Source organism: Rattus norvegicus, chromosome 2, assembly GCF_036323735.1.
Source record: "Rattus norvegicus strain BN/NHsdMcwi chromosome 2, GRCr8, whole genome shotgun sequence".
Classification (NCBI taxonomy): Eukaryota; Metazoa; Chordata; class Mammalia; order Rodentia; family Muridae; genus Rattus; species Rattus norvegicus.
Window position 1 is genome coordinate 120,574,581 of NC_086020.1, and position 25,438 is coordinate 120,600,018.

The 25,438-nt window shown below is 39.5% G+C and overlaps 1 protein-coding gene and 1 long non-coding RNA gene across 7 annotated transcripts in view; one reads left to right on the forward strand and one right to left on the reverse strand.

Moving 5' to 3' along the window:
- The window catches only part of Atp11b (ATPase phospholipid transporting 11B (putative)), a 105,715-nt gene that overhangs the window by 61,046 nt on the left and 19,231 nt on the right, over window positions 1-25,438 (forward strand). For all 6 annotated transcript variants that reach the window (XM_039103615.2, XM_039103614.2, XM_039103613.2 and 3 more), the window contains 12 exons: window positions 359-432; window positions 534-637; window positions 2,347-2,528; window positions 3,769-3,972; window positions 12,396-12,549; window positions 13,909-14,011; window positions 18,345-18,490; window positions 19,864-19,923; window positions 21,906-22,033; window positions 22,814-22,952; window positions 24,228-24,293; window positions 24,776-24,879. In XM_039103615.2, coding sequence (XP_038959543.1) covers window positions 359-432; window positions 534-637; window positions 2,347-2,528; window positions 3,769-3,972; window positions 12,396-12,549; window positions 13,909-14,011; window positions 18,345-18,490; window positions 19,864-19,923; window positions 21,906-22,033; window positions 22,814-22,952; window positions 24,228-24,293; window positions 24,776-24,879 — 1,464 coding nt within the window. The remainder of the gene's footprint in view (window positions 1-358; window positions 433-533; window positions 638-2,346; window positions 2,529-3,768; window positions 3,973-12,395; window positions 12,550-13,908; window positions 14,012-18,344; window positions 18,491-19,863; window positions 19,924-21,905; window positions 22,034-22,813; window positions 22,953-24,227; window positions 24,294-24,775; window positions 24,880-25,438) is intronic.
- LOC134485899 (uncharacterized) lies at window positions 4,884-17,094 on the reverse strand. Its single transcript, XR_010064254.1, has 3 exons — window positions 16,934-17,094; window positions 5,867-5,955; window positions 4,884-5,164 (listed from the first exon to the last, which is right to left on the reverse strand). It is a non-coding gene; the product is annotated as an uncharacterized LOC134485899 (long non-coding RNA).

Consider the following 25,438-nt stretch of genomic DNA (forward strand, 5'->3'; position numbering starts at 1 on the left):
CTTTGAGGCTGCATAAAGGTTGACTTGGGCAGATGTGTTAGGACAGAAGATGACAGAGAGTCAGATGGGCAGAGCTGGGCTCCAGTCCTTCTCTACTCCTTACCAGTTAGTAACCTTTGTCGTGGTCCTCATCTTGGCTTCTGTGGGAACCAAGTGACCTGAGGTCTGTACCGTATAGTAGTTGTTTAGGACAGAATGTCACCTCCTTTGGGCAGTACTGTATTGTGATTGAGAGCCTGTCATCATGCAAAGGACAAACGCAGCTCTCCTGTCCTACCTTATGCTTGTCTTTTTAATTTTTTCCAAATATTCAGATGTTAATACTATAAAGATTAAGGGTTATCATCTTAATTTCTAGGTACAAACTGCTTCACATTCTGGAATTTGACTCAGACCGTAGGAGGATGAGTGTGATTGTTCAGGCACCTTCAGGTAACCAAGCCAAGCTTTTGTGAGAATTTATTTGCCTAATATAGAGCTTGGTAACTAGGTTTTGTTTTGTTTTTTTTTGTTTTGTTTTGTTTTTTATTTAGGCGAGAAGCTTTTATTTGCTAAAGGAGCAGAATCTTCAATTCTCCCTAAATGTATAGGTGGAGAAATAGCAAAAACCAGAATTCATGTTGATGAATTTGCTTTGGTAAGTACAAATAGCTATGATTTTTTAAAAAAATTAAGAACAAACTTGAAAAATATATTTATTAAAAGGTTGAGATTTCATCTTTCTAGTAGATAATTCAAGTTTTAGAAACTCTGTTGTTATTTGTCCTTTTGCATTAAATGTTGGCTCCTTATACTTGTTGTAAAAACTGACTTTTAACCTGGTACCTTGAAATTTCCTTCCAGCCTGTTCTAGTTCTGGTTGTATATACCGCCCAAACAATTCCCTTGACAAAAATGAGTATTTGGGGCTTAGAGGGAAGCACAGATCCATGGGTTTCATCTCCTGAATGGCTAGGTGTCTTTGTTCTTTTCCTCTTCCTTCCCTTCTCTTTTCCTACCCCCCTCCCCCCAGTTTTTCCTGGGCCTATGGTAGAAAGGCAGAAACAAGACAAAAGCTTGAGCACAGAAATGCAAGAACAAGTGGGGTGACATAATTAAACCCACACTTTTAAAGAAAAAAAAGTGTGTGGTTCAGAGGTAAAGGACAAGAGGTAACAAGACAGAAACAGGCTTACTGGAGAAATATGGAGGAACTCCATGCAGTGGAGAAATTAGAGATTGTACACATTGTATAAATCATGTAGCCTTTGAACAGTTTGTCAGTCTTTAAAAGGTAAAAATGAAGTTATAACCTGTATAACTATATACCTATATATAGTATGGCTATATACCTAGGTGTACACCAAAGAGAAAGGAAAAGGTTTTTCTAATGAATGGGTGCTCCGAGCCCCAAATTGAAAAGGCCTTGATGCCCAGCTTGATGAATGGATAAAATATGATTATAGCAATGTAATGAGATATTACTTAGTCATTAAGAGAAATGAGGTCCTGGTACCTTATAGATGCTACAACATGGATGAACATTGGAAACTTTGCTGAAAGAAGCCAGTCACAAGAGACCAGTCTATGTTTATATGAAAGATCCAGGGTAAGGCAGCTTCATAGAGATAAAACAAGTGAGCAGTTTCCAAAGGCTTCTGGATGAAGGGAAAGAAGGGAGTGACTCCTGATGAATAGGGAATCCATTGCGGGTGAAATATTCCGGTAGCGGTAACAATTTTGTAAATATTCTAAAAAGCACAACATGGAACTCTTTAAAAGAGTTAATTTTATGTAGTGCGATTCTAATTTAAAAGGAAAAATAAAAGAAACTCTTCCAAAAGCAGAAAACCTAATTGAGGCTCTCTCTTGCTCGTGTTTCTATGTGGGCTTCGTACGTGGGCCTCTCCTTCCTTACTTGGTTTACTTGCAGTCTGACCCATCTACCTGCTATAGTGTCTCGCTGCATAGACATGCCATTGTCTGGAATAGTATCCATGCATAGTTATTACAGAGTGATTAATTAGTATGTCTATTAATATGTAATGACCTCTCAGGAAATGGCACTATTTACAAACTTGCAAAACATGGTCATGTGGTGTTTTAAAATCTGCTCTCTTCAAACTCTATTGCTCGAACATTTATTTTGGGTTTTTCTAAGGAAAATATATAGTAAGAAATCTTTAGATTTGGATGCTAATTTTCAGAGATTAAGAAAATTTGAGGTTTGTATAATCAAAGTAGTCAAATACAGATTGCTAAGTTGGTGTAGTTCCAAGTCACAGGTGAAGACAAAATGACCATATTTAAAGTCAGGTTATGAACCTGGCTCTTACAGAGGTATATGCCTGTTTTTTCTTCTTTTAGAAAGGACTGCGGACACTGTGTATAGCTTATAGACAGTTTACAGCTGAAGAGTATGAAGATGTAAACAGGCGCCTGTTTGAGGCCAGGACTTCCTTGCAGCGTCGGGAAGAGAAGCTGGCTGGCGTCTTCCAGTACATTGAGAAAGATCTGGTGTTGCTAGGAGCTACAGCAGTGGAAGATAGGCAAGTATCAGAAGTAGGCAGTATCTTTTCAAAGAACGTTTTAGTCAAGTGCTTTTAATATATGAAAATAAGTACCATTAACATCCTGTAACAAAATAGAAAACTAAAACTTTAATTTTTCTATTCTGGATAATGCTGTTTTATTCCAGCATTAGATATTTAAGATTTCTAGATACTTGAACTAGATAAAAAGAAACAGTTATCTGTATTGTATTTCCAGTTTAGTATTCCTCAGTGTGTCATACTGTCACCAAACACTCTGATATCTCTCCATCTTCACCTTTCCAATCTCCTTCATGCTTCAATAATACCACACTGACTGCCGTGCTGTATACCAGTGGTAGTTGAAACTTGTGGTCCTACCTTTGTTCCTTGGTAAGGCTGTGTCTTTTACGTGGATCAATGCATTTGTGAGCAAAATGTATTCAAAACTAACTCCTATCCAGGAAGATCTTTTCTGACAACTGACACGACTGAAAATGCTCTTCTTTGTCAACAGTCTGTTGCTGGGTGTTTTTTGTTTTGTTTGTTTTGATGCTGTATTAAATTATTTGTTTAAAGATTTTTCCCCTCTGTTAGCATATAAATTCCCTGCAACTTGTTCACTTTTTTAAACTGAGCATCTCTGTCAGTGTTAGTTTGAATTAAGTTGAATTTTATGAGTAAAATTGATTTTTATAAATTAAGCCTATTCTCTTGTATTCCCTGTATCTACAAAGGTGTCCATGTTTAAATGTGGGTTTTCATTTCCCTTTCAGTTGTTTTCATGAGATGTTTTAAACTGACATGAAGTTCTGTAGTCCTGAATTTCCTATACTCTGATGGTTAGCTCTCAGAGCGGTTTTCTTCAGGGATGGGGTAGAGGGAGATCTTTGGTCTGAACTTTCAGAATTTGTAGTGGCACTTTTTTTTGCCAAGCATGCACCAGGCCTCTGTTCGGTCCCCCTCTCCTGATACCACTTCCCAGTGAGATGAGTTTATAAAGGCTACCTACTTGGTTGGGTTCATAAAACAACTCTATTGATAATAGCCTTGAAAATATACAGTTATAAATTTTAATTGGTTGGTTTTGTTTGCACTATTAGTTTATTCTGGTTTTTTACATAATGAGAGAAAATGTCATTCTGTTGATACACTGTAATATTCCTGCAGATCTGTACTTTATGTGTACTGTGTAGCTCATACTTAACATAGACACAGGAGTAGTTTTGACTACAAATTTTGTTCCTTTTATTTTTAGACTACAAGATAAAGTTCGAGAAACCATTGAAGCACTGAGAATGGCTGGGATTAAAGTATGGGTACTTACTGGAGATAAACATGAAACAGCTGTTAGTGTTAGTTTGTCCTGTGGACATTTTCATAGAACTATGAATATCCTGGAACTTATCAACCAGAAGTCAGACAGTGGATGTGCTGAACAGTTGAGACAGCTTGCCAGGAGGTAAGCAGCAATGTGTGGGCCAGCAAGCCTCTTCCTGTTTTCATCAGCCTAGAGATAAAAGGTTGTCTTAAATTTAATGTTTTAACTAAAAAACTGTTTTTAATGTTTGATTTTATGCATATGGCTGTTCTCGTACACATATGTCTGTGTTACCATGTGCATGCCCCGTACCCACTGTGGGCGGAAGAGAGTATTGCATCCATGTACTAGAGTTGAAATGATGGAGTCTTTTTTCTGATGTGTGCTTTTAGCATCTTTGTCATAAGTGAAGTGTGTGTGAGTGTGGACGTTCGTCGGGGTCCTCAGTTATATTCCTTTGAAGTGTGTCTGTGTTTGTGCTCGTGCCATGGTGTGCTCACCACTATGGCTGCAGTTTACCTTGAAATCAGGGTGGTGAGTCTTGCGGCAGTGCTTTCATTGTTCCTGATTGCTTTAGCTACTTTTATGCTTCTTTATGAATTTTAATATTGTTTTTCAATTTCTGTGAAAAATTACATTGGATTTTTTGTGGAAACTGCATTAAGTCTATAATTGGCTTTAGTGGGATGGACATGTTCACACTATTAATCATTCCAATCTGTGTAATGGGGTCTCTCCTTCATCCGCTCTCTTCTTTCATTTCTTTCTTTAGGTTTGTTTGTTTGTTTTTTTTTTTTTTTTTTTTTTTTTTGATTAGTTCTTCATCTTTTGGGTTTTTTGGTATTTTGTTTGAGGCTATTGTGGATGGTGAGACAATTACCCTGACTTTTTTTCTCAGTCTGTTTGTCCTTGTTATAAGGAAGGCTACTGATTTGGGGGTGTTAATGTTGCAGCCTGCCATTTTGCTGAAATAAGAACTTTTAAACTCAATAATGTGTATGGTCCAGAGATTGATATACAAGAACCATGCTTTGGGCTTTGACAGAGTAAGTTTATTAAGTATACTGTGAGCAAAAGTAAAAGCACAAATAGTAAGTAGTAGCTCACAGAAGAGCAGAACCACAGGGAGACATGGCCCACAGGCACTCAGGACATCTGTCAAAGATGACGTTAGCAGTCCAGTTGAATGAATAGGCAGAAAGTTGCCTCATCAAATCGGAGCCTTAGAAACATCCAGAAGAAATCCAGTAGAGAGGCTTGCTTCATTGGGGCAGCCAGCTAGAGTTCACAGTGTGGATCTGCATTGGAATAAGTATTCCACTGGGTGAACGTCCTAGAAAATGAACATATAGCCGCCATTAGATAATACACATATCAGGCATTACAGTCATTCAGCAGCATCCATCAGAGAAGCTAGACAGTCAAACGGAGTTCCTGCTTGAGAGTCCCAGGCACAATCCTCTCTCTCCTTTCCATGGATAGGACAAACAACAATAACTTTTTGGAAATAGTCTACCTTCTGTTCTTATTTCTAAAATTATTGTATTTGATTATTATTCCAGCTGTTTCCCCCTCCCCCCAGGCCCCCTCCCGCAGTTTGTTATGCCATTCCTCCTCCTCCTTGCTTCCTTCCCCTCCCCAACAGGCATCCCCCTTCCCTGGGGCTCAAGGCTCTACAGGATTAGGAACCTCTTCTCCCACTGAGGCAGGACAAGGCAGTCCTCTGCTACATATGCCCTGGGGGACTTGGACCACCTCTTGTGTGCTGGCTAGTTGGTGGCTCAGTCTCTGGGAGTTCCAGGCGTCCAGGTTGCTTGATACTACTGGTCTTCCTATGGGGTCACACTCCCCTTCAGCTTCTTCAGTCTTCCTAATTCAACCATAGGGGTCCCCAATTTCAGCTCAATGGTTAGCTCTAAGTATCTGCATCTGTCTCACTCAGCTGCTTATAGGGCCTCTCAGAGGACAACCATGCTAGGCTCCTCTCTGTAAGCACAACATAGCATCAGTAATAGTGTCAGGCCTTGGTGCCTACCCCCATGAGATGGATCGCAAGTTGGGCTGGTTACTGGACTGCTCTTCTTCCTTCAGTCTCTTCTGCAGTTCTTTTAGACAGGAACAATTCTGAGGCAGAAATTTTGACTGTAGGTTGGTAACCCAGTCCCTCCACTTGAGGCCTTGCCTGTCTACTGGAGGTGAATTCTACAAGTTCCCTCTTCCCACTGTTGGACATTTCATCTAAGGTCCATCCCCAATGAGTCCTGAGAGTCTCTCACCTCCCAGGTCTCTGGTACATTCTAGAGGGTCCTTCCACTATCCACACCCAGAGGCTGCATATGCCCATTTATTCTTCTGGCCCTCTGGGCTTCTCTCTTGTTCCCCTACCTCCATACCTGATCATGTTCCCCTTTTCCCCTCCTCTACCCCCTCCCACCCAGATACCTCCCTCCCTTTGCCTCCTGGGATTTTTGATCTCCCTTCTAAGTGGGATTGAAGCATCTTGACTTGGGCCTTCCTATTGTTTAACCTCTTACAGTCTGTGGGTTGTATTCTCGGTGTTCTGTGCTTTTTGGGTAATAACGATTTATAAGTGAGCACATACCATGCATGTCCTTTTGGGTCTGGGTTGCCTCACTCAGAATGACATTTTCTGGTTCCATCCATTTGCCTAAGAATTTCATGAAGTCATTGTTTTTAATAGCTGAGTAGTAGTATTCCATTGTGTAAATTAACCACATTTTCTGTGTCCTTTCTTCTGTTGAGGGACATTGGGTTATTTTCAGCTTCTGGCTATTACAAATAAGGCTCTTATGAACATAGTGGAACATGTGTCCTTTTGGTATGATGGGGCATCTTTTAGGTATATGCCCACGAGTCATATAGCTAGGTCTTCAGGTATATGTCTATTCCCAATAGGTCTATTCCCAATTTTCTGAAGAACCACCAGATTGATTTCCAAAGTGATTGTACCAGCTTGCAATCCCACCAACAATGGAGGAGTGTTTCTCTTTCTCCACATCCTCGCCAGCATCTGTTGTCACCTGAGTTTTTGATCTTAGCCATTCTGACTGGTGTGAGATTGAATCTCAGGGTTGTTTTGATTTGCATTTTTCTGATGTTGAACATTTCTTTAAGTGCTTCTCAGCTATTTGAGATTCTTCTGTTGTGAATTCTTTATTTAGCTTTGTACCCTATTTTGTATTTTTTATTAGTCATTTTATTCATTTACATTTCAAATGTTATCCCCCTTCTCACTTTCCCCTCCACAACCTCCCAATCTCATCCCCCCCTGCTTCTATGAGGGTGCTCCCCCACCCAACAACCCACTCCCACCTCTCCCACCTAGCATTCCTCTATGCTGGGGCATCAAGCTACCATAGGACCAAGGGCCTCCCCTCCCATTGATGTCAGATAAGGCTGTCCTCTGCTGTATATATATATCTGGAGCCATGGATCCTTCCATGCATACTCTTTGGTTGGTGGTTTAGTTTCCAGGTGAGAGCTCCGGGTGGTCTGGTTAGGTGATATTGTTCTTCCTATGGAGTTGTAATCCCCTTCAGTTCCTTCAGTCCTTCCCCTAGCTTTTCTCTTGGGATCGCTGGGCTCAGTCCAATGGTTGGCTGGAATATCTGTGTCTGTATTGGTCAGGTGTTGGTAGAACCTCTCAGGGAGCAGCTATACCAGACTCCTGTCAGCAAGTACTTCTTGGTATCAGTGTTCGTGTCAGGATGTTGTGTCAGCAGATGGGATGGATCCCTAGATTGAGTGGTCTCTGGATGGCCTTTCCTTCAGTTTCTTCTCCATTTTTGTCCCTGTCTTTCCTTTGAACAGGAACATTTTTGGGTTAAAATTTTTGAGATGGGTGGGTGGCCCCATTTCTCAACTGGGGGCCATGCCTATCTACTGGGGGTGGTTTCTACAGGTTCTATCTGCCTTTGTTGGGTATTTCGGCTAAAGTCATAGTCATTGGCTCCTGGGAACCTCTTGCTTCCCTGGAGTCTGGAACTTTCTAGTGGCTACCCCCAATTCCCCATCCCCCACTGCTACATGTTTTTATTCAATTTAACAAATTCATACATGTAAACAATGAATCTTGATCATGTATATCCCACACTGTCCATTCTTATTCGCCCCCAGGCTACACCCGCATGTCTTCTTTATTTTTCTTTGTATTTTTGTTTTGTTATCTACTAATTAGTGTTATCTGCTGGAATCTTGATTCATCTTGTGTCTCTTTCAAGTGACCATAGCTGCTGTGAGTTCCTGAGTGAAATGTCATGTGATGTCCAGAAAACACTTGATAGCTCTCCTCTTATATTCTCGTGATCTCATGTTTCACAGGGTTCTCTGACCATGAGTGGGAAAGGGAGGGTGGTATGGATATCTTAGGGCTGAGCACTCAGTGGTCACTTACTCTCCACACTCTGACCATTAACGAGCGGAGGTTTTCTCTTCGAGGCTGAGTGCAGCATTAATCTGAAGGTGTAAGCATAGATCTTAGACAGCAGTTTGACCTCACCAGCTGTGGGCTCTTGACCTGGCTTAAAGTAGCAGGCATGAATTCCCTCTTGTGGAGCAGACCTCAGCCTTCTTCCAGAAGTGATTAGCTACCCTGTAACTGTCATGCCACTGTTTTACCAGTGGGCACATCTTGCCTGGTATGTCAGTCAGTATTACAACATTGCTGGGCAGTACCAGCAGAGGCTTTTCACCCCTACTGACCTGCAGGCTACCTTTTGGCACTTCGAGAGCGAGCCAGCAGGGAGGACGTTTTCAGTTCATTTACAGGATGGTTTCTCAAAAAGATATCCTTTGTAGTGTAGTTTGGCTTATAGGTTCAGAGGATGAATCCATAATGGTAGAGACAGCATGATAGCCAAAGTAGGAAGCTAAGTGTCCTTTATGGTAAGCATGAAGGAGAAACTGAAAATGCAAGTCCTTGAGCTCTTAAACTTGTCTCCAGCGGCATACTTCCTGCAGCGTTGCCTGTTCCAACTAAAACTTCCCAAGCAGTGCCACCATCTGAAGACCAAGTTTACAGATTCTCGCGCCTATGGGGGACATTCGTCATTTAAACTACCACATTCTACTCCCTGTCCCCCAAATCCCAATGCAAAAATGCATTTATTCCTACTTCATGTGTCCCCACAGTCTTTCATAGTCTCAGTACTGTTTACAAGTCCAGTCTCCTGTAAAATTAAAAAGTAAACTACATACCTAACATGTGTCACAGAACATACATTTCCATTCTAAAAAGGAGGAATGGAGCATGTTGAGGAAATACTATACCAAAGACTGAAACCCAGCAGGGGGACTCCAAATCTTATAAGATCTATATCTGATGTCAAAGGGCGTAGATGGCAGCAGCCCTCCAGCTTGGCTCCATACACACTACACCACTTTCTGGGTCTGCTTCTGCTCGTTTTACACAGCTCTAAGATATCCATGTCGCTGGCACCTCCAGTGTCTTTAGGTCTCCTGTACAAGCCTATTTCACTCACAGCTTCACTCCCTCCAGGGCCTTCTCACACAGAGGGAAGGCTCTGAAACCATGGTGAAAGAGTCTAGCTGGTTTCTTCACTCTTGCATCACTATGCCTCTAAAGCTAGCACTACGTCAACTGTCCTGCATCCTGGGCATCCACAGCCATCTTAGAATGGACCCTGACTATATTAAATCACATTATAGCAGCTCTTTTACTCAGTTCCTTATTAGAACTAGAAAGTGGCTCAGGCCATTTCTCAGGTTGGAAGCTTCTCTGGATAGGATCTTATTGTGAAGGTACCCTTCTCTTTATATCAGTGCAGAGCAGACCTGTGTGTGTGTGTGTGTGTGTGTGTGTGTGCGCGCGCGCATGCGCGCGCGTGTACAGGCACTTACATTTCAAATGCTATCCCCTGGGGCCTCCCTCCCCCAACCCCCCCATTTCCCTACCTTTCTCTGAAAGGGTGTGCCCCCACCCCCGGGATTCCTCCCTCCCTTGTGCATCAGGTCTTGGCACATCCTCTCCCACTGAGGCCAGACAAAGCAGCCCTGTTGGAGAACTGATACCACAGTTAGGCTACAACTTTAGGGAGAGCCTCTGCTCCAGTTGTTAGGGGATCCATGTGGAAACTGAGCTGCGTATCTGCTACATAGGTGCTGGGAGCCTTGTTCTAGCCTGTATATGTTCTTTGATTGGTGGTTCAGTCTCTGAGAGCTCCCAGGGGTCCAGGTTAATTGACTCTGTTGGTCCTCTTATGGGTTTTCTATTCTCTTCAGGGTCTTCAATCCTTCCCCCAACTCTTCCATAAGAGTCCAATGTTTGGCTGTGGGTATCTGTATCTGTTTTAGTCCTCTGTGGATGAGCCTCTCACAGGAAAGTTATGTTAGATTCCTGTCTACAAGCATAACAGTATCTTAATAATGTCAGGGATTCGTACTTGCCCATTGAATGGGTTTCAAGTTGGACTGGTTATTGGTGGGCAGTTCTTTCAGTCTCTGCTCCATTATTGTCCCTACATTTCTTTTAGACAGGACGAATTTTGTATAGAAAGTTTTGTGGTGTCTTTATCTCTCCAATGGGGTTGGGGGCTGCTGGCCTCTTCAGGCTCCATGTGACCACTGTTAAACATGTTAGCTAGGATCACCCACATTGACTCCTGGGAGCCTTCCCCATCTCAGGTCTCTGGACTTCCTAGAGATTAGCCCCACCCACCCCTGGAAGCTTCATATTTCCATTCATTATCCTGGCCCTCATGTTCTTTCTTCTGTCTTAACTGTCTCTCTCCACACCTGATCCTGCTCCACCCCACCCCTTTCTCCCCTCCCCTCTCTCACCTAATTTCCTCCCTCTCTCGGCCTCCTATGACTGTTTTGTTCCCAGTCATGTGATTTAAGCATCCTTACTTGGCTCTTCCTTCTTGTTTAACTTCTTTGGGTCCGTGGGGTTTATCACAGGTATTCTGTACTTTTTGGCTGATATCCACGTTTACCAGTGCGTACACACCACGCATGTTCTGTTGGGTTAGGGTTGTCTCACTCAGGAGGATATTTTTTAGTTCTATCCATCTGCCTGTCAAATTCATGATGCCCTCGTTTTTAATAGCTGGATAGTACTCCATTGTGTTGAGTCTTTGGTAACTATGGCCTCAGAGGATGAATTAGGTAATGTTCTCCTTAACAATTACAGCTTTTCTTACTTGGCTGTAACAGTGAGCTTCCTAGTGCATTTTTCTTCACACTCTACATTTAGGTTTTCTTTCTGCTCTGCATGGCTCTTCTTCACCGTAGATCTGATAAACATTATCATTAATAACCACACGCAGTCCGGACGCTTCTCCCACTTAATGCCATTTTCTCCATCTAATTTTGCCCCAGGTAAGTTCTTAGGACTCTGACAGAAGGCAGCCAGTTTCTTTGCCAAAATAGCACAGGAATCGACTCTAACCCCGTTACTGTTAGAGTCCTTGCCTCCCTCTGAAACCTCTTAAGCCATGTCTCCAGTCTGCTTTGCTTTTAGCACTACCATCCAGGCTGCTGCTGGGATGGCCTTATGAGTGCTGATTACAGCACTGATTGCTTTCTAGTCCAGAATCCCATAGTCTTCCACATTCCTACAAACAAAACCAAACAAACCAGAAAGTCAACATGGTCATGTTCTTCATAGCAACAAACCACTTTCTTATACCAACTTTGGTAGTCTTTAGTTTTACTATTGTGTGATGAAGCATCATGGCCAAGGACTTTATAGAAGAATAAGGTTCTTTGGTGTATAGTTCCAGGGCATTGGAGCCTGTAATGTCAAAGACTATGGCAGCAGCAGTGGGAAGCAGAGAGCTCACACCCTTTCCTGACACTATGAAGCACAGAGTCAAAGACAGATTTTTAAGAGTGTTACTTCTAGACAAGTCTTTGCACTTTGTCTTGGAAGTGTGCTATTTTGAGAGCATGTGAATACCATTGTGGTGAGTTAATGTTTAAGAATAACGACAAGAACAAATTAACTGCTTAAAAGAATCTGAGGTATATGTGTATATTCTAAAATTACTGATTGGTTATTGAAAGTTATGTTGCACCAGTGAGATGGCTCAGTGGGTAAATGTGCCTGTTACCAAGCCTGACTACTTGAGTTCAGTCCCTGAGACCCACATGAAAAGAATGAACCATTTGTTTCAAGTTGTCCTTTGACTTCTACATGTGGTCATACACATATACACACAATAAATAAATAAAACGTAAAGATTTTAAAAAGTAATATCACTTAAAAATACTGAAAATTCTAAGGAAGATACAACATTGATAATACTATACAATTTGTAAAGTTTGCTGATTGTATTTTTGCATGTTTGCTTTTGGTCTTCTGTATGTGTTCTTTTGGTAAATTAGTTATAGTCATTAGTAGTATTCATTTCTCTTTTTGTGCAGAAGCTGTATTTTATCTCACCTTTCAAGTAATACAACTGAGTTTGTTCACTTTTACATAAGTCATCTAATAGTAGTGTCGTTGAACTGTTCATCTTTCAATAAGTAAAGAATCTGGCTTCAGAGTATGACATAGATGGTATAATTATTTTCTTTTCTAGAATTACAGAGGACCATGTGATCCAGCATGGGCTGGTAGTAGACGGGACCAGCTTATCTCTGGCACTCAGGGAGCATGAAAAGCTATTTATGGAAGTTTGCAGAAACTGTTCGGCTGTATTATGCTGTCGCATGGCACCTTTACAGAAAGCAAAAGTAAGTATAGATCATAAAAAAGTTACATTAAAATATTTAGAGGTAAAAATACTCTTTAAGGAAGAAAGGGGGAGAGAAGGAAGAAGGAAAGACAGACAAACAATATAATTCTTTATTAAAAGTTATCAACTTCAACATTGGGCCACATACCTGTAAATCCTACCAGCCAAGAGGCTGAGGCAAGAGAACTGCAAGTTTGAGGCCAGCTTCAACCAACAAGAAGGGAGGAGGAGGGATGGAGAGAAGGAGGGAAGGGGGCAGCAGCTATTAAGTGATAAATAAGGAAGGTTGAAACCCAATCCACTTTTATCATCTTCTCATTATAAACTGTAGACGAGAAATACTTCAATTTTAAGTTTCTAGGATTCAACTGAAAGCCTACTCAAACAGTTTTTATAAATGTTTGGAATTTATAAAATTTTGGAATTAATAAATTTTGGGGATATTTTGAGGTTTTAGACTCTCTCCTTCAAGACCCATTCTTAGTAAGCCACCAAGATGGCTTGCTCATCAGGGAAAGGCCCATGCTGCTGAGCGTGACGACCTGATGGAAGAACAGACCATATGTGTACCCATATACATAGACACACATGCATATACAAAATGCACAGCTTATAAATAACATAATATTGTTAGCAATACAAATCAAGTACTGGTTGTTTTGCATACAGACATCCATTTAGAGTCATGAAATTTTGCATGGAGATTATAATTAGAGCACAGACATATCTCTGTTCCTGTAAGAACACATCCAAGAATTCTACAGCAGGGTCAATGGGTAAAAGCACTGTCCAGTCAGTTTGGGGACCGTGACTCCATACTTGGGACTCACATAAAGGAGTAAGGAGTGAACCAGCTCCCCAGAGTTGTCATCCCAGGTATATACCCTCCTCCCCCGAACACACAGGTTTAAAAAGTATTTTTAAAAGAATTCCAGATAAACTTGTTTTGATTTCACTGATTATAATATTTTTCTTAAATCTTGAGATTTAGCTACTAAAAATGACTAAATATATGTATTTTTATCAGCGTATTTTCTTGAGAATTTTGTCTGACAGCTCAATGAGTATATTTATGTAAATAAGTTGTTAGTCTTATAAAAATTTTAGAATATGTTTAAAAAAATCTTCTCTTCCTAAAATCCAAACAGAAAGCTGCTTTGTTCTGATATTTCTGAAGGACATTCTTAAACCCTTAATCTCCATACCCCTCCAAAAAGTGAACCTTATTGCATGTTACTGTCTAGCATGAAATTAAATATCCCCTTCACCACCATACAAAAGATTTCAGAGAGGGGACATTACGCAAATACAAGAAAATTGAAATTTAATCACGAATGAATTCAATGTATGTTTTCAGGTGATAAGACTGATAAAAATCTCCCCTGAGAAACCGATAACTCTGGCTGTTGGAGATGGTGCTAATGACGTAAGCATGATACAAGAAGCACATGTTGGCATAGGTGATTGACTTTTCTTGACTTTTAAAATTGGTATATAATTACTTGGTGGTTTTGAATTTTCCTTTTTGTAAAGTACAATGTCCAGAATATGAAATGGAAATAAATACTGTGTGACATTACATGAGAGTATATCCCCATAGAAACCATTTATTATTTAGCCTACTATTTATAATATTTTAGTTTAAAATATTAATTAAAAGAAGTAGTATATTAGTGAAGTTTGTCTTTGCATAGTTAATAATAAAAGTAATTTTATTTTTACACCCCATTTTGTACCATACAATGAACTTTCTTACATCATTTTATCCTTTTTAACTTATATAGTTGCTCTCAAGGTTTTAAATTCATCATTTATAATTATGATTAATTATTTTTATTATTACTAAAAATTATGGTTTGCATTTTGAGGACAATTTTAGAAAAAAAAAAAAAGAATTCCCCCAAACTGATACAAAATAAAAAGAATTCTAAAACTTTTCTGATTTTAATTACATATTATTTTCTATACTCATGAGATCATATATGTCTACTCCCATTCCTTGTTCCTATTGTTTAGTCATTTTAGTGGATTGTTACTATACTGTGCTGGCAGGGGCTCAGCAGTGATGATTCACTGTCCTCCACTCTGATCTGTCAGTGTTATGTTACAGTCAAGACAAGAGGGAAGGTGAGGACCATGGAGCTCCTCTGAGGGATAAAATTCCAGCTTAGATGAGTCAGCCTTGTCCAGGAAGAGTCTTCATGATGTGTATGATGGCTATGTTGAGGCCGAATAGTTTTATGTCTTAAAGTCAACCCTTCCTTTTTGGGATAATAAATATTCATTTTGAAACTTCATCCTTCTTTGTGGTTTCTAAACTATTTTTAGTAAATCACAATTGTAATTTTAAATAACTTTTTTAATAGTTGAATTTATTATATATGAGTACACTGTAGCTATCTTCAGAAGAGGGCATCAGATCTTATTACACATGTTTATGAGCCACCATGTGGTTGCTGGGAATTGAACTCAGGACCTCTGGAAGAGCAGTCAGTGCTCTTTAACCGCTGAGCCACCTCTGCAGCCCAATGTTACTAACTTTATACTATTAACTAAGCACATAAAGCTGATTAGGGCTGTGGAGATGTCCTGCTGAGTGCGCTGATTGCTTGCTAGGCAGGCTGAACAGCCCAGTTCAGCTCTCTAGTACCCACATAAAAGCCAGCCATAGTGCAGGTCTGTAACCTAAGCAGCAGCACTTGGCTAGACACGGACTGACTCCAGGAGTTTTCTACACAGCTCCATTTAGCTGAAGCAGCAAGCCCCAGGTTCAGTGAGAGACCCTTTGCCAAACTGCAGTGTCAGGTGACACTGGTGCTTTGTATCCTTTCTGTCCACTACATGCATACATCAGCAAGTGTGTATACACGGGCACACATATACAAGGAAGGAAGCATTGCTAATACATAGCAAAGAAATACTTAAAGCTGCTAAGTAAGCAACAGCAAGTTACTAAAGAAGGTTGTATGTCTTCTTTACTACCTTTATAAAAACAAATTCCAGATGGAGTAAGGATTTAAGTCATTCTTTAAGGGCATAAAAGTAACTGAAGAAATTTTTATGAGTAATTTTGTTATTTGAGTTATGAAAAGATATTTGAAGCACAATACCACATGAGAAATTTAGTTGACTATGAGGAAGAGATCGCTATATGTGAAGGGGAACAAAGTTCCTGAAAACAAATTTTTGTTGATGTTGTTTTTGTTTTTTTAATTATCTTTAATCTTTTTTACAGTCCACTTGTTACCCACTCCCGGTCTGCCCTCCAACAGTTCCTCATCCCATTCCTCCTCTCCATGACCACCACCACCACCACCACCACCACCACCACCACCACCACCACCACCACCAGCAGCATACCCCAACCCCCACACTCCCATCTCCAAGAGGATGTCCCCACTCCTCCCACCCCACCAAGCCTCCCCACTCCCTGGGCCCTCAAGTCTCTCTCGGGTTAGGTGCTGCTTCTCTCACTGAGGCAGACCAGGCAGTCCTCTGCTGTATATGTGTTGGGGGCCTCAGACCAGCTACAGTATGCTACCTGGTTGGTGGCTCAGTGTCTGAGAGATCTCAGGGGTCCAGGGTAGCTGAGACTGCAGGTTTTCCTATGGGGTCGCCCTCCTCTTCAGCTTCTTCCAGCCTTTCCCTAGTTCAACCACAGTGATCCTCTGCTTCTGTCCAGTGGTTGGGTATAAGTATCTGCATCTGACTCTTTCAGCTGCTTGTTGGGCCTCTCAGAGGACCGCCATGCTAGGATCTTGTCTGTAAGTACACCGTAACATCAGTAATAGTGTCAGGTCTTGGAGCCTCCTCTTGAGCTGGATCCCAATTTGGTCTGATCACTGGACCTCCTTTCCCTTGGTCTCTTTTCCATTTTGTCCTTGCAGTTCTTTTAGACAGGAACAATTCTGAGAGTTTTTGACTGTGGATGGCATCCCCATCCCTCCACTTGATGCCCTCTTTCTACTGGAGTCTCCCCACTGTTGGGCATTTTATCCAAGGTCTCTCCCTTTGAGTCCTGAGAGTCTCTCACCTCCCAGGTCTCTCGTACATTCTAGAGGATCCCCCCACCTACTACCTCCCAGGGTTGCCTGTTTCCATTCTCTCTGCTGGCTGTCAGGGCTTCACTCCTTCACTTCCCCTACCCAATACCTGATCATGTTCCCCTTTTCCCTTCCCTGTCCCCTCTCCCATCCAGGTACCTCCCTCCCTCCCTCTGCGCCCCCACCATGATTGTTTTCTCCTCCATCCCATGTGGGATTGAGGCATCCTCACTTAGGCCCTTCAGCTTGTTAATCTTCTTGAGCTCTGAGATCGTATCCTGGGTATTCTGTACTTTTTTTTTTTTTTTGGCTAATATCCACCTATTAGTGAGTACATACCTTGCATGTCCTTTTGGGTCCGAGTTACCTGATTCAGGATGACATTTCTAGTTCCATCCATTTGCCTGCAAAGACAAACTAGTTAAGAATAATTGTTCTTCATAGCAAAGCCTCACTCTTCGTAATATAAGAGTCATCACACTAGTAAGAGGAAGATCTTCAAGTAGACACGATGAGGAGGGGAGCCATCTGCTGCCATAAAATGACATAACTAAAATGAATACAAAGTGCAGGAAAACAGTCCGTCAAACAAATATGCAAATTAGAAGTCAATGGCAATAATAATAAAAGTTGATAAATTTGGCAACATTTTTGAGACTATAAATCGATACGCACTTTTTGTATAGAACAAAACTTTTCACCTGTGTGCCTGTTGACCTTCCAATGGTGAATGTAGAATTTTATTACAAGAAAATAAGCATTTAGAAGTCATTTTCTTTTAAGTTTTTATAATGGGTAGCCCTGTCTGGCTATGTGAATTTACTATGTGAACCAACCTGGATTCAAACTCAAGAGATTGACCTGCCTCTGCCTCTGTCCCTTTCTCCTGAGGGCTAGGATTAAAATGTGCATTGCAACAGTCCCACTGTAAGTTTTAAGTGGTGCTCTTAACTGTTGAACGAAAAAAACAGTCTTGCTTTTTTATGTAAGTCCTGTTGTGTTTCTTTTTAAAGAAATAAGCCGACCATTGTGCATACATGTGTGTGTACAAACATAGACACACACACACACATACATACACACACATACATACACACATACACACATATACACACATACATACACACACAGACAGTGTTTATTATAGTCACTTATAATTTAAAATATAAATGAAATGTTAGGAAAATACATGTTTTTTTAAAGATGACTTTTATTTTCCAGATAAAATGGTTCAGTGCTTTCAGGGTATATATGAGTTGCCTATTTTTTATCCATTGAAAATTCATAGAAATCTATTTCTTACTTTAAAAACACAGTCACTTACACATCACAGCTTAAAATCGTTAAAAAATGTGCTTATATTTTGATGGGTTCAAATTCCTGAATTTTAGTCTTTTTAGAACCTTTGAAACTGGTGAGTTTAAAGGCGTCCTGGAGCAATGAGCTCATTAAGGTTCAGCACTCTGTTTGTCAGTGTGTGGTTGATGCCTCGGCTAGGTCTGAGCATTGCAGTGTTAGCTTCATATGTATTTCCTTCTCCGTCCTTGAGTATTGATGTCACGTATCTAGTGTGTTGTCTTCAGCTTTTATATTAAATATATTAAGCCATTTTGGATGGCTACTGACTGCTGTATTAGGATTTAAATTTAGTGCCTAAGTGCAGCTACAGCAGCCACAATAATCCAGGTGATATATGCTATAAAATTACAGTTCGATCATCAGTGAACATTCCTTCTCATCTTTATTGCAGGAATCATGGGTAAAGAAGGAAGGCAAGCTGCAAGAAACAGTGACTATGCAGTAGCTAGATTTAAATTTCTCTCCAAATTACTTTTTGTTCATGGTCATTTTTATTATATTAGAATAGCTACCCTTGTACAGTATTTTTTTTATAAGGTAAGTTTTGTTGGATTATAAGAATCAATTATTGATATTTTAACTTGAAATTCCAATTGAAGAATGTTACAGATATTCTAATCATTCTTAAAATAGTTTCTTTAAACAAAAACAACTATTTTATAAATAAATTTATTGCTCGCAGACTGCAAATCAGTGGTTGCCACTGGACACAGTGGTAGGACTGCTTAAAAAGGCTATAAACATTTCTGGGTCAGCGAGAGGGTTCAGTGCCAACAAGCCTGACACCGTGAGTTCAAACCTAGGACCCCCATGATAGAGAACTCCATAGTACAGGAGAGAATGGCTGTAAGTTGTCCTCTGACTTTGCATGTGTGCCGTGATGTAGACTTGCTCACTCAGTCTCCCCGCTGTACTCCTGTCTCTAAGTGAATATCAAAACGAAACCACACGAACACCTGCTTTTTGGCAGAGTTCTCTAGTCTTATGGTATGTAAATTTATCAGGCATTAAAATTTATACTTAAAATTTATTACTCTGTGCAAATTTAGCTACAATAATTTTAATTTCTTTATAAAGCTATTTTATGTTTGTTTAGTAATAAATTTAATTAAATCTAATTTCATGAATTCATAGCAGAGTCCTTAATCTTTTTTTCGTCTTTAAGGGTGGCCCTGTGGTAGTAAATGCATAAGCCTCTCAGTTATGGAGGGTTTATTTGTATAATAAAACAGAATATAATGTTAAAATACTGTTCTCTCATTGGAACCCTTTTAAGGAATTTGGGAACCCATGTTTTGAGTCCCTGCTAATAAACATTTACCATATCAGAGTATCTCATGTTGTGTGTGTTCCTGTAATTAATACCTGCAAGATGAGAGAGCACAGCTATGTGTGTTGCCATAAGCTGATTGACAGTTTTCTTCTAGCCTATCGTTCTGGCTTCCGCTTGGGATAGAGTAGACTGACGGTTCCTGTAGAGTGGTCTGGGCGGTGCTCTTCTGCCTTGTTTTCGCTTCAGTTGTAATAGGAGAAACACTGATAGTAAGATGCTGTGCCAGCTCTAGTTCCACTTGCATGTTCTAAATAGTTTGGCAGTATAAACATTTTATAGCTCTGAAATTTAAGCAACTGTTATGTGTAATAATAGCTATGCTATTATGGACTAAGAGTTGAAAGCCTAACTTTCACTGCTTAGAAGTGATGGGAACTAAGAACATTCATTAAAATATCTGTATGATTCTCTAAGCAGTAAAATAAGAGAATCCGCCGTTCACACCTTACATGGGTGCTCCTTAGACTCTTAGACAGTAGGGATCGGCTGAGATGCTCTTTCTAGGCATTTGTAACTGTTTGCAGATTTCTGTCCCTTAGTTGTCACTGTTTGACTCACTTGCCATCTTGTTTTCCAGAATGTGTGCTTTATCACACCCCAGTTTTTATACCAGTTCTACTGTTTGTTTTCTCAACAAGTAAGTAAAGCAGAAGTCTGTGCTTGTCTATTCAGAAAGTTAGTATATTCAAGTCTTGACATGTATTTAAACATTTTCCTTTGTCCTGCAAGGAACTGGTTATAGTTACTTAATCCACCTACTATCATGATACTTATTCTGGCTTTAATTTGTGGTTACTGTTAATACCAATATATATGTTAATTGTGGACTCTTTTCAAATTGATATTAAATCCTTAACTCTTCATTTGTTTGTTCTTGGGAGGTTCTATGGAGTCTGTGCCTCCCTCTTGCTGTATAGTCAGGGGCCATTCTGAACTGGTCCTCTTGCCTCCTCTTCCCAAGTGGTAGGATTACAGAGTTAAGTTCCCACCACCATCACCCACCACCACCCCGGTTCATATGTTGTTAAGTGTAAACCCCAGTCAAGTACACTTAACAACTGACTCGCCTCCCCAGGCTTGATAATCGTTTTCATTTATTTGTGGTATTTCTGTATAGTCAATAACAAGTCAGAGGAAATACGTATTAAAGGTTCACTTACTTCGTGATGCATAAGTCTTAAAAATTTGCTAAGAACCTTAGTGACTTAGTTCCCAAATGACATAAATCTCACTTCAAAACTAGTTTCCATAATTACACTCTCACATAGCTCCTTATGCATCTTAAAATGCAGGCTACAGTGGTTCTGATCTTCAGTTATAAGTTAAATCACTAATTCTTCTTTGTAATAGTCTTTTCCCCATTTACAATACCAAGCTTTAATTTTGAAATCAGGTCATGGACAGAGTACTAGCAATGGCTTACCTGAATGAAATACTTTCAGACCATGTGACAGTAGGAACCTGATACATTGTGACAAGGTTTTTAAAGAAACAGTATTAATGAGTATCTTCCTTGGGGTTTCTATTTCTGTGATAAAACATCCTGACCAAAAGCACCTTGGAAGGAAAGGTTTGTTTCATTTTAGAACTCTCAGTGAAGTCAGAGCAGGAACTCAGGCAAGAAAGTAAAGCACAGGCCATGGAAAAACATTGCTTATTGGCCTAGTCACTCATGGTTCCTTTGCCTGCTTTCTTATAAAACCCTGAAACACCTGGCCAGGGATAGACTGACTACAGCCAATAATATGGAGGCATTTTCTATATTAATAAAATCCCTTCTCTGGGGGGTGAAATGGCTCAGCAGTTAAAAACACTAATTGTTCTTCAGAGATCAATTCCCATAACTGCATGGTAGCTCATGACCATGTATAAAGGGATCTAATGCCCGTTTCTGGCATGTAGATGTCCATGCAGACAGAGAATTTCTACATTCAAAAAAATTACACAATTTTTTTTCCTTTTCTCACATTTCTCTGATTTGTGTCAGGTGGACAAAGACCAATCAGCACAATGATGATAGGACCATAGGCAAAAGGTGTAAATCATTGGTACCAGCAGTAGCAACCGTGAGACTTGGGAGGACGATGATGTCACCAGGGACTTAGCCATTTAAAAAAATAGCTTCTGGGGTTGGGGATTTAGCTCAGTGGTAGAGCGCTTGCCTAGCAAGCAGAAGGCCCTGGGTTCGGTCCCCAGCTCCGAAAAAAAAAAAAAAAAAAAAAAAGCTTCTGTGGAAATAGAGGTTTTGGTACTGTAGGCAGCACAGAAGATGGGAGGTCGGGGAGAGGAGGTGTAGCCATTAGAGAACTACAGAGGAGCCAAGGATGCATGCAGGAGAACTGTTAAACTGTATCACATTGACCAACTTAGGAGTCTTGAGATGGAAATCCAGTTTACTCCATTATGAAAAAAAGTTCAGTCCCCAGACAACATAGCTCTAGGAACAGTATAGATTCTATTCTAAAACAAAGCACATTTATTAATTGAGAGTCTTTTAAAGGGACTTTGGTATAAATTGAAAAATTAAGGTACTTATTTTTAAAATTTTTTCATGACTATATATGCAATAAAAATATATAATTTAGAATCTCAAAATTTCTCTAATTTCTCTTTTTTTAGACACTGTATGACAGCGTGTACCTGACTTTATACAATATCTGTTTTACTTCCCTACCTGTTCTCATATATAGTCTTTTGGAACAGCATATAGACCCACATGTATTACAGAGCAAGCCTACCCTCTATCGGTACGTATTGTTCATTATTGGATGTGTATAGGGAGTGTAAAGCATGACTGTTGGGTGCTTTAAAGTTTTTCAATATTAAAGAAAAATTTTCAATAAATTTCCAGTGTTTTTAGGAATAAACACTTCCATCCAAGGACTATTGTATACAAGAGTAGTTATTTAGTTGTTAATAACTTCTAGAAAAATTAGTTTATATTTTACTATTACTAAATTTATGAGTTCTAGTCAAAGTTAAGTGCAAGTGAAGGTTAGTAGTTCCTGCTTTTTCCAGAACTCCCCAAGCCAGGTGATCCTAGAGATGTCGAGCCTGCCAGGACCAGCCCATGGTCTTGATAAACTGTCACAGACCACAGTTGCAGGGGTGTCAGTTACAGACATAGCAGTTATGTGAGGAGTCCCTTGCTCTAGTTTACCAGAATACCAGGAGAGTCTGTTATCCTTCTAACAATTCACGAATGAAGCCAGCACATATCCTACCAAAGAGATCACCATGGAGCATGGTGGAATGAGAGCAGATAATCAGGTTTTTCCGTCACTCTGAAAGTACCATGCCTGTATTGTGTTTATTATCAAATGAAAAGATGTTTGAATGTATTATATGAATTCTGAGCTGTTATCAAGACACATGCTATTTGAAATGGTTTGTAAATTTAGTTTATTCTTTTTGATGTTATTTTTTAGCCATCTTAAAATTCTATCATTATAAATTATTAGTTAAATTGTTTAGAAGATAAAAATGAATCCTAATGTGTTGCTTTTTCTTTTTAAAAATAATTGCAGGGACATTAGTAAAAACCGTCTCTTGAGCATGAAAGCATTTCTTTACTGGACCGTCCTGGGTTTCAGCCATGCCTTCATTTTCTTCTTTGGATCCTACTTTCTAATAGGGAAGGATACATCTCTGCTTGGAAATGGCCAGGTAAAAAATGTCTTACAAATGCTTGAAAATGTTAATAATGTTGAAAAGAATGTAAGCTTAAATCACTTTCTCTTAGCCCAACCCCCAAATGCCCCTGCCTCAGCTGAGTTCAGGAGGATGACAGAGTGGGAAGAGCCCCATCTTCATGAGCTCACCCCTCACCCCAAAGAAGGGACCCAGTGTGACTTAAGCAGGGAAATAGAACACGGCATTCCTTAAGTAAACCCAGATCCTCGGGATTAGGCACATAGTTTTAGCAGTTTCGGGTTGAAGCTGCCTGCTTATATCAAAGGACTTGCCACCATAGCCCTGAGACTCGAGCACTCGGGACCCATTGATTTTTGTAATTTCTAGGTCTACCTAAAAAAGTGAGAAATAGGCATAGGTTCAGTGTGATTTCTACATTCTGTGTCTTCTTGGAAGACTGCAAGGTACCACTAAGGAATGTAGATTGATGTTCCATTATTAATAAGCAATGTGTATTTACCATTCACTTTTTATATACCAGAAACCTTGTCCATTCTGCATACTTTGAATGTTACTTACCCTCATTTTACAAATGATGTGAAAGTCAGGGAGCTTCAGTAATTTATCAAGTAATGCTGGTAGATATGGAGACATTAAAAGCAAATCAGCCTTAAGATAAAGTGATAAATGAGTGTCAAAAAACTGCATACTTAATATGGAAATAAAATCTTGATATTCCTTTGGGATTCTGCATGTGTGGTGGACTTTGTAAGTGTGTACTCTAAAGACCAAAAGAATGCTTCTGCTGATACTCCATGCAGTATTTATATGGGGTCCTTTGCAGAACAGTTCCATTGGCCATTTTAAGTGTATTGTTTTATTTTATTGGTTTTTTTTTTTTTTTGCTTACTCAGATTCTTCTATCCAAATGCACTGTAGCAAATGTTTTGTTGTAACTTCTAGTTGGAAATATTTCAGAAAATAACTGTGGACAAGCAAGACAAGAATACAGCATACACTGTATCATCCTAAATAAAGACAGTCTTGATAAGCAGCAAAGTCTGCATTGTGAACCAGCTTTATACTTCTGATTTTATGTATTACCCAAAGGGTCATTGTTCAGAATAGTTACCACAAGAAGGCTTCAATTGTTTTTGTCTTTGTCACTTTCTTAATATAATCAGAATTCATGTGTATATCTGTCTTAAATAACTCAGATAGTTTTTGTAAAGAATAAAGGTACCTTTGTCTTACAGTGGAGTTAACATTGTGTTGGTAAATGACATACAGTCTGTTCCTTGTGTTTAGATGTTTGGAAACTGGACATTCGGTACATTGGTCTTCACAGTCATGGTTATCACAGTCACGGTGAAGGTATGCTACGATATTAGAAACCTGTGTGCACGTGCTCTGTAGATCTCACTTACCTCCTCTTTTACCAACACATATGTAGTTTCCCTTTTGGCTTTTCAACAGTAGTGGTCTCACTAAATTTTAATCATTTATTTAAATTTTGCTGTAAATTTTCCTTCTTGTCCATTGTTTTGAGAAGATTCATATGATTTTTGGTTACAGACTACTGAAATTTGGATTCACTGTATATCTTCTAAAATAACAGGGTTATTTGGTTTTATGTGCCATAGAGTTGGGGGTAACATCTGTCATCACATAATATCTCAATACTGCTTTCCCTCAGAAGGAAAATATTCCAATATTTCCTACTAAGATTCTTTTATTGGTACTGTGTTATCTAAGGAACCGATCCACAGGGCTTTTAGACAGGGTCTAATTGACAAGTTACAGTACACTATTATTTTATATTGCTAAGGCACTTGTTTTGTTTTTGTTTTTTTAAGATGGCATTGGAAACTCATTTCTGGACTTGGATCAACCATCTTGTTACCTGGGGATCTATTATATTTTACTTTATATTCTCTTTGTTTTATGGTGGGATTCTCTGGTGAGTGACTACACTGTGTCTCAATTATGTTGATTTAACAATAGTGGACATTTATGGTGATTGGTTTCTTGATAACCAAAATTCTGTTCATAATAATTTTTATACATTATGCTGATTAGTCCATTTCTTTGAGTTGATATTCACAATTCAATCCTATTGTCCTCAATTTTCTACATGAAAACTGAGTGTCTCGGTCACAAAGGTAAAACCAGAAGAAAGATACTCTAAAGCGTTGTTCTGACCTCATAGAATGGCTGTTATACTAACCGTATTAATTTTAAATCACTTACTCACTCATGCAATGTCATAAACCTCTCTCTGAAAAGTTAGCAGTGTGCTCTGCCCTCATTAAATGTAGGTCATTAGTAAACTCTCTGAAAGATTAATGATTCATGCTTCCCTAAGTTCTTTTAGTAAATGTGGTCGACTGATACCTTATTTTTTGGAGAGCATATGTATTACATGTGTCTATTGTACCTTAGGTCACTTCCCAGGGCAAAACTTTTAAAGGTAAGAACAAAGAACTTGAATCTATTGATCATCAACTTCCATAAAAGGA